This window comes from Scedosporium apiospermum (assembly GCF_000732125.1).
Source record: "Scedosporium apiospermum strain IHEM 14462 chromosome Unknown SEQ_SAPIO_0143, whole genome shotgun sequence".
Lineage (NCBI taxonomy): Eukaryota > Fungi > Ascomycota > Sordariomycetes > Microascales > Microascaceae > Scedosporium > Scedosporium apiospermum.
Genome location: NW_015971844.1, coordinates 1,245,706 through 1,257,794, shown reverse-complemented (window position 1 = coordinate 1,257,794; position 12,089 = coordinate 1,245,706). Strand labels below are relative to the sequence as shown.

At 53.8% G+C, this 12,089-nt stretch overlaps 4 protein-coding genes and 1 pseudogene across 4 annotated transcripts; 3 read left to right on the top strand and 2 right to left on the bottom strand.

Annotated features, from left to right (window-relative positions):
* Positions 1 to 543: 543 nt before the first annotated feature.
* SAPIO_CDS9639 (C-8 sterol isomerase) lies at positions 544 to 1,314 on the bottom strand (the record flags this gene model as incomplete). The annotated part of the gene is made up of 2 exons (XM_016790981.1): positions 544 to 908; positions 987 to 1,314. The coding sequence occupies 2 exons, from the start codon at positions 1,312 to 1,314 to the stop codon at positions 544 to 546; spliced, it is 693 nt and encodes a 230-aa protein (XP_016639491.1).
* Positions 1,315 to 1,940: 626 nt separating this feature from the next.
* On the top strand, positions 1,941 to 2,654 carry SAPIO_CDS9638 (Exosome complex component CSL4; the record flags this gene model as incomplete). Its single annotated transcript, XM_016790980.1, has 2 exons — positions 1,941 to 2,402; positions 2,484 to 2,654. The coding sequence occupies 2 exons, from the start codon at positions 1,941 to 1,943 to the stop codon at positions 2,652 to 2,654; spliced, it is 633 nt and encodes a 210-aa protein (XP_016639490.1).
* Positions 2,655 to 4,995: 2,341 nt separating this feature from the next.
* SAPIO_CDS9637 lies at positions 4,996 to 6,168 on the top strand (annotated as a pseudogene; the record flags this gene model as incomplete).
* A 357-nt stretch (positions 6,169 to 6,525) lies between these two features.
* SAPIO_CDS9636 (TruB family pseudouridylate synthase containing protein) lies at positions 6,526 to 8,082 on the bottom strand (the record flags this gene model as incomplete). The annotated part of the gene is made up of 2 exons (XM_016790979.1): positions 6,526 to 7,967; positions 8,049 to 8,082. The coding sequence occupies 2 exons, from the start codon at positions 8,080 to 8,082 to the stop codon at positions 6,526 to 6,528; spliced, it is 1,476 nt and encodes a 491-aa protein (XP_016639489.1).
* Positions 8,083 to 9,015: 933 nt separating this feature from the next.
* SAPIO_CDS9635 (uncharacterized protein) lies at positions 9,016 to 11,418 on the top strand (the record flags this gene model as incomplete). The annotated part of the gene is made up of 4 exons (XM_016790978.1): positions 9,016 to 9,298; positions 9,443 to 9,702; positions 9,777 to 11,233; positions 11,316 to 11,418. 4 exons carry the CDS (start codon positions 9,016 to 9,018, stop codon positions 11,416 to 11,418), a joined length of 2,103 nt encoding a protein of 700 aa, XP_016639488.1.
* Between the last annotated feature and the right edge of the window lie 671 nt (positions 11,419 to 12,089).

The window sequence follows — 12,089 nt, the reverse complement described above, 5'->3', positions numbered from 1 at the left end:
CGTCTGGTTGCGATGGATGTCCATCGCAAGCCCGCCGATCCACGCATGTTGCTTTGTGCCAATCTTGCTTGCGACTGTGAATCCTGTGAATGTGCAGCATATGAAGTGAAGTATGTGATGTAACGTATATTGTATGCCTGTACTGTAATCAACAATTGAGCGGCGAGGCTACCTTCTCTAGCCCATGCAACAGAGTAGCTTTTCGTGACCGTTCAAGGTTCCAAGGTTCACGACCTCAGCCGCGACACGGGTATAGGGGCCCGGCTAAGATAGCAAGTTCGGGGAATTAAATTTGTTGCCCGTTGTATTAAAAATTACCATCGTCCGAAATAGAGGTGAGGCGTGGAGCCTGATCTCATATCCAGTCGAACAGACCTAACGTTGCTCCTCCCATCAGAAAACGCCGCATCCGTTCTCCACAACCGAGTCTAGATGTTCCCCTAACCCAATTATTTTTTCTTCATCAAAATAAATGGAAATATATATATATATATATATATATATATAAAGAAGAAGAGAATCGAGGAGCGTCAAGGGCCTCCCTTAAAACTTTCCAGTCAAGAGGTTGCCGATCATCTCCCGGCCCGTAACATACGTTGTCCTCCAAAGCGTGGGGAAGTCAAGGGTGCTTGAGAGGCCATCGGCGAAGCCAAAGAAGAGCATGGGAGGGATCCAGCCGCGGGCGTACTCGAGCGCGAAGCAGCCCTCGGGCATGCGATACTGCTTGACGGTTCCGCGCTGGAGGTGGTGGACGGAGCCGGGAGGGTAGACCTCGGGCTCGAAGGTGCCGGCGGTGTAGGCGAGCTGGGTTCCGGTGAGGATGTTGAAGTAGTCGTCTGCGGTGTGGCGGCCGGTGTGGCCCTCAGTTCCGATGGCAGTGCCGAAGATGATGAGGTATTCGGTGATGCCTTGACGGGGTTGTTAGCGAGAGCTGTGCGCCGAAGGAAAAAGGAAAAGGGGAAAAGAGGAGAAGGGGGGATACATACTGGCGTGAATCACGTACATGGCGCCCATGGCACCGCCGGCATTGTTAAAGATCCACTCCTGGTGGAGGTTGACGTTCTTGGGGTGCTTCTCGTGGAGGTCAGAGACGATGAAGTCGACAATGGCCTTGGTGTCCTCGGGGTGAGCGGCGATGGCGCGCTGGGCGAGCTCGTGGAGCTCCTTGTCGTCGAAGATGCAGAAGCTGTCGTGGTAGCGCTCGGCGAGGGAGACGAGGGGCGTGAAGATGACGAGGGCGATGGCGAGGAACTTCATCCAGCCGGTGATAGAGCAGCCGCCGCAGCCGGTGGAGGAGGACTTGGGGGGAGCCATCGTGTAGGTTAGGATTGAGGTCTGTACAAAGACACGGAAGGAACAACGGGAATTGAAACGAAAGAAAGGGAAATTGAGAAGAAAAGAGCGTGCAGCGAAGTTCTCTTCCTGCGATCGCAAAAATCAAAAAGTCCACAAGGTGAATGGGACCCCCTTGTGTGTTATTCGGTTTTCGCGATGCGGATTCAAGGAAGAAAATCGCACGAGTCCGGGAAGGGAATTTCCGAATGCGAAAGAAAAGTTCAATTGATCAATGAGCGTTCGGGTTCGGGTTCGAGGTTGGGTACGTACCTTGGACCCTGTTGTTGAATTATTTCGGTGCCTGGCTTCTCCCCCAAAAATATTCACCGCCTTCCTGATTCTACAAGCTTTGGGACAGTCTCTTCCATCTTCTGTCTTTGCGCCAAGCTTCAACGTTGATTTTGCCAATATCAAATCTTGAATTTTCAAGGTGCCCGCGGAAACCGAAATTGCGACTCGGCACTTCAACCCCAACAACGAAAAAAAGAGTAATATCCTTATCGCCGGTACCATAGCGAACTCGACGTTCATTCACCCTGCCAAGTGCCAAAGAAAAATAAAGGAAAAAAAACACACCAGCAGCATCCCCCTCCTCCCCCTCCACCATGGCCTCGGACAGCAAAGTCCCCACCACCGCCGTCCCCGGCACGCCCCTCGGCCTCGCAATCCACTACCACGCAGGCCACGGCACACACATCCACGAAGGCCAAATCGTGTCCTCGCTCCTCGGTCGCGTGACGGTGACGCAAGCGCCCAGCAAAGGCCCGGCGCCCCTCAAGCGGCTAACCAAGATAACGTCGCGGACGGCGGAGGAGCTGCCGACGATTTCGGTGGCGCGGCACGAGAGGCGGCGCGAGGTGCTGCCGGACGTGGGGAACGTGGTGCTCTGCCGCGTGGTGAGGCTGGTGCCCAAGCAGGCGATCGTGTCGATTCAGCAGGTTGGGAGCACGGTGTTGGATACGGAGTGGCAGGGGGTTATTCGGGCGCAGGACGTTAGGGCTACGGAGAAGGATAAGGTTAAGATTTATGAGTCGTTTAAGCCTGGTGATGCGGTTAGGGCGCAGGTGGTATGTTTTCGACGTTTAAGCGCTGAGCCCTGCAACTGATCTTTTGTCTCCGACCCTGTTGCTAACTACGTCCTCAACTAGATATCGCTTGGTGACCAAGCAAACTACTACCTATCAACGGCATCCAACGAGCTAGGTGTCATCATGGCCACGAGCGAAGCCGGCAACGACATGGTGCCTGTGAGTTGGAAGGAGTTTAAGGATCCCGTTACCGGCGTCAGCGAGTTGAGGAAGGTTGCGAAGCCGGACTAGAGCTAGAACGCGAGTGATGAAATGCAATGAAAAAAAAAAAAGTAGGAATGACGAAATCAAAAACTTTGAGATGGATGGCATCGGGCAGGCCGAACAGCCGAATTTGCGTGCTCTATCATGGCGAACAAGATCACATCGTCTCATGAGAACTCTCATGCAACATGCAAGACGAACCAGCTACCAGACTGGTAAGAACGATCTAGAAGCTGTTTTGATGTTTCCTTGATGAGAAAAAGAACGATGACGGAGGTTTGATGTGCTGCGAGATGCATCGGTGCTCGCCGATTCGCCCGGATTGACAAATCGAGGTGGACGTATACGACAACAATTCCAAGTGCTATCAGGGGCAGGCACCTAATATACTATATGAAAAGGTGGGTGAACAGCTGATAGAAAGTTCCGGGATTTGACGTGCAATGACTCCGTTCCTTTGAGCGCTCAATGCATAATTCTCGCTGCCGAGATGCGAGTGGGCATGAATGATCGACGGAAGGAGTGAAATAGGTGACGTTTCTGAGCCAGGTGAGCCCGTTTTTCTTTCTCTCCTTTGCCCGGATGTGGTGGCGGAGCATGGACTGGGCGTGCTATGATCGCCACGGTGTATACAAACTGTCAATAATTGTAAACGATTTGGAAGAAAACATGACCCTATCGTGGTTTATGCGCCTCAGTGTTGCGTTTCTTACGTGAATCGCCGTCGTCATTGTCTTTCGACGGCGCGGCTCAGTCGAAAGTGACGGCGATTGAATGTCTTCAGCGAGAATGTATAATCTATATGCATACCTTCGTATATATCGATTGTATTATACAAAGTATGTTATTCCTAGACTGCTATAGATTCGATATATCATTTTCCGCGTCGGTAGGCTTCGATCTCAATGTGAAATATCAACGGCTAATTCGCTTCGGGGCGGTCTTTTTCCCTCCTCGATATCGATATCAAATATCTTCGTCGTTCTTGCCTACAAAACAGGACAATGCGACAATTGTAGGCCTCAATTGTCAATAGAACATGTGCTCACAACTTGGGCCTGACGGGTGGAAAGATGGGACAATTTTTCGACGTCTCTGTGGATATGGATATGCAAATCTGAATCTGGACTCAAACCTCGAGCCTCTCTCATCGACATGCAAGTGTGATCCAAGAACAAGGATTAATCCAAGTCGGTAATGGACCTGTATGTACTTCATACTTGGCGATGAGCAGGGCTGAGCCAGGGGCATCAAAATGGACCAGACTGGAATCTAGTGTATTGCTATTGATAGTGCCAGGCTATTTTTACGCGAGGTACGAAGTAATAATACTTGTACTACGAAGCACTGAGGTACGCCTGGCTGGTAAACAGGGCTGGGGTTAGTGTAGAAGTACGAAGCACATAGCCGGGCCGTTAATGGGCAGGTGTTAAGTAGTTTCCTCTGTCGAACCTCTTCTGTTCTCTTCTTCTCTTCTTCCCTTCTTCCCTTCTTCCCTGGTGTGACGCGCAAATCAATGACGATCCCGCTCCTCGACGGAGGACGAACCAAAGTCGCGTACAACTACTTCACAGCCTCAGCAATACTCATGCTCATTCACTATTGATGCTCACTCGCCTCCCTTCACCTGAATCGATAGATGAACCAGCCCACCCATATCCATGGTAATAATGGTAATACTATGTGGAACAGGGACTGCGCTGCTTTCCTCTTTGATGCCCAGTCTATCCCCAAACTTCCGACTTGTGCTAAGCCTGCTCCGCCCTTCCACCTGTGATGGTCCGTTCTTAATTTCTATTTCTGCACACGGAGAAAAAGGAAAAAAAAAAAAAAAAGTAGAATGCCTGGACCTGGCGCAGAGTCGTATTGATCAATCCGTACTTGTATTAATGCCCGGGAACCCCCCTCGACACGACCCATTCCATTCCACGGCAAATCCTATTCAACCTACTTCGTATTTTCACTCTCAAATGACCCAGAGTGACGTGCAGTGCTTATTCCGAACCACCTCCCTTCTAGCATTCCATTCAGCTTGGCTGGCCCTAGTCAGGAACACACTGCAACGCGATGCGCCTACTGCGACACTAGTTCGGCTCCTGAACTTGGAACTGCGACACACCAATGTTTTGGCCCGATGACATCGCGCCGCACCAGAGACCTGAGTTTATTGACTCTGTAACTGTATCCACCATCTTCATCGTCACCTCACGTCGTAAAACGTGGCACGAATCCCCCGGCAAGGGGCCTACACAGCACGCCCAATTCCTGGAATAAAAGAAAGGGAAAAAAGGAAGAGAACGCCGCGCCATTCCAGCGACTCAATCATACTCGAACAATACAACAATCGCACACTCTCATGTCCACCGCCATGACACTCACAATCGCAAGCCCGCCTCCATCTCCTCCTTCCACGTCCGCCTCGCACAGCACTAGTCCGTGCTGTCCCAACTGCGGCTTTAGCCTCCCCGCAGCCCTTCTTCTCTCCAACCCCGGCCACAGCTCCGGCTCCGGCTCCAGCACTAGTCCCCCAACCGCCGTAACGGTCGCCACCACGGCCACTAGCACTACCGATGATGAACCCGCGGCGCAACCTACCACTACTCCTTCGACGGCCGAGCTCGAACTCGCCAAGGCCCGCCACCACATCGCAGACCTAGAGACCCAAATCAAAGAACTCAACGAAAAGGCCACGGCAGCAATCTACCGCTGGGCCGACTACGAAAACGAACTCTCCCGCCTCCGCGGCTCCCTCTCCCTCCAATCCCCCACCACCCTAACCGCCCCATCAACGAACCCCTCCCCCCTCCCATCTCCTCCACCACCGCCACGCCCGCGCAAGGCCACCATTCCTAACCCCCAACCCGCAACAAGTCCTATCCGCTCCTCCTTCCTCCCCTCGCCGCGCCGCATCTCCTCCCTCCTTGCCCCCCGAAAGTCAACCCCCAACCTCCGCGTCGCCGGCCTCGACGCCTCCTCCGCCTCCCTCGAAGACCTAACGGCCGCCCTGGCGCGCGAACACTCCCTCCGCGAAGAAGCCGAGGCGCGCCTGCGACGCACGAGCGCCGAGGTCGAGGAGCTGAGCGCCGCTTTGTTCGAGCAGGCGAACGAGATGGTTGCCGGGGAGAGGAGGGCGCGGGCGAAGCTGGAGGAGAGGGTTGAGGTGCTAGAGGCGAGGGAGGGGGCGAAGAGGAGGAGGCTGGAGGTTTTGGAGGAGGCGGTGGGGAGGATGCAGAGGGCTAGGGAGGTTTTGGAGGAGCAGAGGGAAAAGGAAAAGGAGCGGGAGGTGGAAATCGAGAGGAGGAGATCGGAGGGTGTGAGGGAGTCCGCTGAGGGGCCGATTAAAGTGGATTTTTCGGCAGCGGCGAATACGTCTACGAAGCGCGTGGACGGCGAGAGAGGTTCAGATCTGACTGGCGCGCATGGGAGCCCGCCCGTGACTGAGCTTGCGGAAAAGAGGGTGTCTGCGACGACAGACCTCTCTCGGGCAACAACAGTCACGATTACCGAAGTCGAGGTCGAGGTCACACAATACGCCGCCTGAGCTCCTAAAAAAAAAAAAAAAAAAAAAAAAAAAAAAAAAAGACGGCACGGTTGGGATATTTACGAAGGGTAATGAACATTATGATAATGAGAAAACTGGAAGAATGGCAAGGATAGACAAAGGATATGGATATAGAGATGGGAAATCAAAAGAGGAATCGCCAGGTATTTCAAAAATGGATATTATTGCTACCCTGCCCTTGCCATTGATGCTTTTGAGTGAGGCCCCCATATGTATATGGCCTGTGATCGGCACGTTTTCTTGTTCCTTCTTCTTTTTTGATATGTACATGTACATTTGATTCGTTGAAATCTGTATCAACATGCAACAGAATCACGGAAAGGGCTTCCTTCGCCTCTAGTCTTGGAATCCATTCCACGATACTTCATCATCGTCTTTCTTCGGGGGCGCAAGTCCCTCCACCTCGACACCATTGCTAGCCGACGCTTGAACCGCAACCTCCTCAGACTCGACAGACTGGGGAACCGTCTCGGCATCCGCCGGCAGCGGCAGAGGAGCATCGGGTCCGGTACTGCTCTCTCTAGCCTTCTCGGCAGCGACTTCGTTGGATACTTGAACAGGGTCCACCACTAAAGGTGCGGCATCTACAGGGGCATTTCCCCTCTCGGCCCAGTTCGCCAGCATTTTGGCCACCTTGGGAGCCCACACCTCCTCTCCCTTTTCGATATCGCTGTACTCGAGGCAATTCGGGCCCCCCACCTCGAACGCGCCCTGTCGAGAACGGCAGAGTTCGGCCATCATCGCCGCCGAGTTGACCTTGACGCCGAGGTCGTGGCAGAAACTCCTGACGTAGAAACCAGATGTGACCGTCATCCGTATCTTGACGGCTGCTGGGCCCTCGCCTTTCCAAGGGGGTGGCGCATTGGGATCAGTAGGTGGTATTAAGTTAGATCCCTTGTTTGAATTCGAATTATCCGAGTTGTTGTTGGAGGGCTGGCCTAGAGCGCCGGACATCAGAACTTCCTTTTCATTCCTGGGGTTCCTGTTGTTCATCTTCTTCTGCCTCTTGGAAGGCGGCCTGTCCCTGACGAGGCTGTCGACGTCGGACTCATGCTTACGCTTGACGGCCTCATGCGCCGCAAGGGCCTCGGCCTCTTCCTTCTCCTCCTCGGGGGTTAGAGACTTTCTGTTTTCCTGTTGTTTCCAAACCCTCTCGGCCAATTGGCGTTCGGCATCCTCGGCCTCTTCCGTAGGCCAACGGTGGCTGTGAGTTCCGGGCTCGTACCACTCGACAAGCTCAAGAGCCTGCACTTCAACCTCGCGCGTCGGAATCTCCCTCGGAATAGGCTTCCCCTCCCTAGCATACTCGTACAACGGCTTACCCTCCATCTTCAGCGCTGAATACAGCGGCGGAATCTGCTTAATCTTCCCCCTAAACGACCCCAGCGCCTCCAGCACCATGTCCTTGGTGATGTGCGCGTAGCTCCGCCGCGTTAATATCCTCCCCACCCGATCGTACGTATCCGTGCTCGCGCCGAACAGGACGATCGTCTCGTAAGTCTTGGTGCAGTCGAGGAAGGACTGCAGCGATTTTGTGCCCGATCCGAGGCCGAGGATGAGGACGCCGCTCGCGAGGGGGTCGAGGGTGCCGCCGTGACCCATCTTCACCCGGAGATCCCTCTTCGCTTTGCTGCGCCTGTTGAAGAGCTTGGGGCCTTCGGCCGCGCGCTTCTCGCGCTCTTGGTTTATCATCGGGGCGAAAAAGGTGGAGGGGTTGAATTGGGTTTGGCAGTCGCGGATTACCTGGGCGGAACTGACGCCGACAGGCTTGTTGATGGCTGTAGGTGAGGGGTGTTAGTTAAGTTCAAATGCGCGCGTCGAGTAAACGGCCAACGGGGGGGAAAGAGAGGGCGACGAACCAAAGACGCCATCCAGGATCGCATCTTTGGCCATTTTCCAACTTCGACGGAACGCAGCGGCCATATACTAGGGCGAGATGCGACCAGGGAAGGGAGGAAAGGGCTGAAGTAAAAAAGGGAAACGAAACAAGCCAATGGCCCGCAGGTTGTATCTAGAGATTAAGGGAAATATTTTTGCCCCCCGGAAACCCTACTCAGAAGGCTTTAGCGACTGCCTGTTCGTTGTCCCTGACCCGAGACCTCGCAAACGTCAGAAAGGTTAATGCAAAAATGGGCAAAAGAATAAGCGAGGAAAAAAAAAAAAAAAAAAAAAAGTCGAAAGGAGGGTCTTATCGATTATCGGTGGGGCTGGTCCGAGCTTATCGATTGGCTTATTTTTACATGTGGTGGGGGAAGTCTAGGCCCTAAATCCAAATTGCTCAGGCCAACTCGGCGGAGATGTTCCGTCGGTGGTTGGTCACTAACTACTGGCCTGGTGAGGCTTGCTGGCAGGCAAGTAGTGTATGTACATATACTTCGTACTTTGTCACTAATCCAGCGCTGGGACTGTGTAATGCTGGGCGGGCAGTACGAAGTACACAATGTACAATGTACCTGGGCACACTGACGTACAGCCGACCTCCAACGTCCTAAAATGCAATTGCATCAGAGACCGCGAGCCCGCTCAAAGAGACGGAAACCACGCGACAAACATCGAACGGGAGCGGGGCCACGCCTTGAAGCTTCTCATTCCTCCTCCCCTCTTCAACCTTTCCCATCTTCCTACCTAGTCCTGGAGATGGGCGTCCACTGCCGGCCAGAATACACTTCGAATCCCGGCGCTAATATCTGTCGCGAAGCCGTCTGAAACGCCTTCACCCCAGCAGTCCTCCTCAACGAACACCCACACGATCACCTGGCATCGAACACCGCGCCCCGTTCACCCCCCCCTTCTACGTCGTCGTTACGATACGAGCCTACCTTCGCCATGTCCAGGAGGACTAGGCTGCAATCAGAGGCCTCGCCCGCACCGCCGCTTTCGGACAACGACTCAAAGAGCAATAGGGCAAAGGAAAGTGAGGTCCTCTTCCCGGTCGATAAGAGCCTACCGGATAACGAGTGGCCGACCTTCCTCCTGAAAGATGCCGCGGTTACTAGCATCCGCGGCAACGAAGCAAACGAGAATTTGCTATTAGTCGAGACGAGGGGGCCGTTCAAAGTCCAGGGTCGTCTCCTCGTCGATTTCGAAGACAAACTCCAGATGAGCGCAAGTAAGAGATACAGCCCTACTCAAGGACCCTCCCTTTTCCCGCAATCGCGCTGGCACTCACCGCCCTTGCCTTGTTGGCTCCCTTGCAGCATGTTAGGTTCCAATTGTAGCTAACGTGCTTCATCTCTTTTTCTCCGACCCCTAGCCCGCGCTCGCCGTCCTCCCCGAAACATAGACATCGAAATTACCGGCGTCCGCATGTCGATAGGCTGGATTGACGGCCCGCGTATCTGGGTAGCCAGCGACTACGGCTTCTTCGAACTCATCCATGCAAGCCACGAGTACGCGCCCATGTTCAACAGCATGATAGAAGCTGTCACTCTGTACTACTCGGTTCAGGCCATCTACGGTGAAGCCGAAGAGGCTGGGGAGAAGTTACAAGGCCTCGACGAAGTCCTTTTCAGAGTAGGCTTCTCCTCCTGAATACCTCCGCCCACCCCTTCGTCCTTGCATGCCGCCAATACTGACACTTGCTTCAGTACATGCTCCACACAGGAGAGGCCATAGTAAGAGAAGAGGCCATCAACAGATGTCACGAGCACGCTCAGTTCCTTGCGTCCCATTTCGAAAAGGAAGAAGAGTTTCATTGGGCTGGGAAGGATTTTACAAAATACATCAAAGGCATCTGGGTGGGTCCTTCCCCCATTCTCCCTCTGGCCCATCCGTTACTGTTGTACCAGCTCGGGAACAGGGAACTAATATCCTGGCAGAGGCATCAAAAGAAGCACCCGGGTACTTTGCCACACCGGCCGCTTCCGTATCTTCAACCTCCCGCCCCGCCTAACGACGAACAACAGGCGCACAAGCCTTCCCGGGCTAGGTCAGTACGGCAAGAATCTACCGCATCTGCCAAATCCCAGAGCCCCGCTACCAAAACAGCTGAAACGCAACGCCCTACCTCTCCTGTTCCAGCAGCGCGGACTGAGACCCCGAAGCTCCCAGCTGCCACGGCGCCAGCCCCCGTCACGTCAAGCGAGAGATCCGAGGCCATCGCTTTAAAGCTGTATCAGGCCATTGTGGAAACAGACGAACTGGACAAGATGGATGCAAAGCAGATTGGCAGGGTCACTCTTCCTCGTGTGGGCGGCAATGTATTTTACAAGTTCAAGTTTTCCGCCTACAAGGGGGTGCCGGAGGCGATGAGATATTACGCTCAGGACCTCGTTCGTCTCATGAATGCCGACAATGCGCTCGCCGCCAAGTGGCGAATGACCCCGTTCTACGCAACTCTTGCGTCAATAGACGTGCCACTACTCCCGGACGAATTACAACACATAAGACCCGAACAAATCGATACTTCTCTGGTTAGGCGCCTCCCGAAAAATGCTAACGGAGATCCACCCGCGCCGTCGAACACGGCTCCAACTGCGAAACCCTCGGGCAAAGCGCCCCCTCCGGCCGGTTACCAGAGCGCATCGGACACCAGTTCGTCCCTAACTAGGCCCCGCCGAGGCCGACTCTCCGGAAAGGTTGCCGGCCTACGCTTGGCGAACCCCAAGAAGCGGCCTCACTCGGACGCGAACAGCCCGGCGTCCAGCGGGAAGGGGACGACAGGTTCCAAGCGCTCACGCATGGCTGTTAATGACTTGGAGGAGGAAGAAGACTACGGGGGCATCGGAGGGGAAGATGCGGACGGTATGAACATAGAGAGCGAGAGCTCCGAATCTTCCGAGGACATGGCCGTGTCCGATGGCGAGCCCGACCAAGTCCCCGCTCGCATAGTCCTTGAAGTCGAGGACCTCCCGTCCACGAGTCCTATGGGGCCCAATGGTACCTGGGTGTGCGAGAACGAAGACTGTGGGCATGTTATTCGTTGCGCGGATGAACCCGAGGGCCAGGAGGCGGTCCGCATGCATCTCCATGAGCATGAGGATAGGAGCCGTAAGGTTCGGTTGGCCATGGCTGAGGGCCGGGCAACCGGTCATCCATCTATTGAGTAAGTTTTGATTCCTGCCTCTTTTGCGTAGGCCGGTCTCGGGGCAAACAAGTCACCATCTGCTAACTTTACATGTCTGCAGTTATCTATTAGAAAAGTTGAAGCAGGTCGGCGGACGGGAGCAGGCGAAACGCGATCCTAATCGACCACAGGCGATCCAGAAGAAGCATGGCCTATTGTTCTAACGGGTGTGATGATGGCCAGCACTTCGTCACTCCACATGCATTGTAGCTATTGTTGGGACGTCTCTTAATGGATTCATCAACTTGGTGGACATGGACCTGATACCCTTAGTTTGAAGGCTGGCATGGCGTTTTGAGAGTGTCTTATTGCTTTTTCTTTCTTCCCCTCTTTTGCCTCCCCCTAGCCCTCTACTTTCTTGCTTTTGCTCTCCCTTTCTTTTGTTTTTTTCCCCTCCTTTTTTGGCTTTTCTTTTCTTCTTTTCGGAGAGTCCTTCGGCGTTTACTCTTTTGGTCAGGCGGTATCTCGGGTTGGTTTGCATGTAGGGAAGGGGCGGACTTAAAAATGGTAGGCAAACGGAAAGGATACGAGAAGGATGTGATATTGAATAAACGACGAGATGCCTTCTCTTGCGCATTAATCGTTTGCACAACACAAACACATAACATTGAAGTCTTTGTTTTCCTTCGTCCTCGTACTTCGTACACTACAAACGGTCTCCACTCCGGCTCGAGCCTCCTTTCAAGCCACACAAAAACAGGGCTGGAGTCTTCTTAGCATCATTAGCTTCCCAATTCGGTCCATTCATCTACAGTTCAGTTCAAAAGGCCCGTTCGGAAATGCTTTTGATTCCTCATCCCAATTCCGATGACCCCATACGAGTACGATGTCTGGT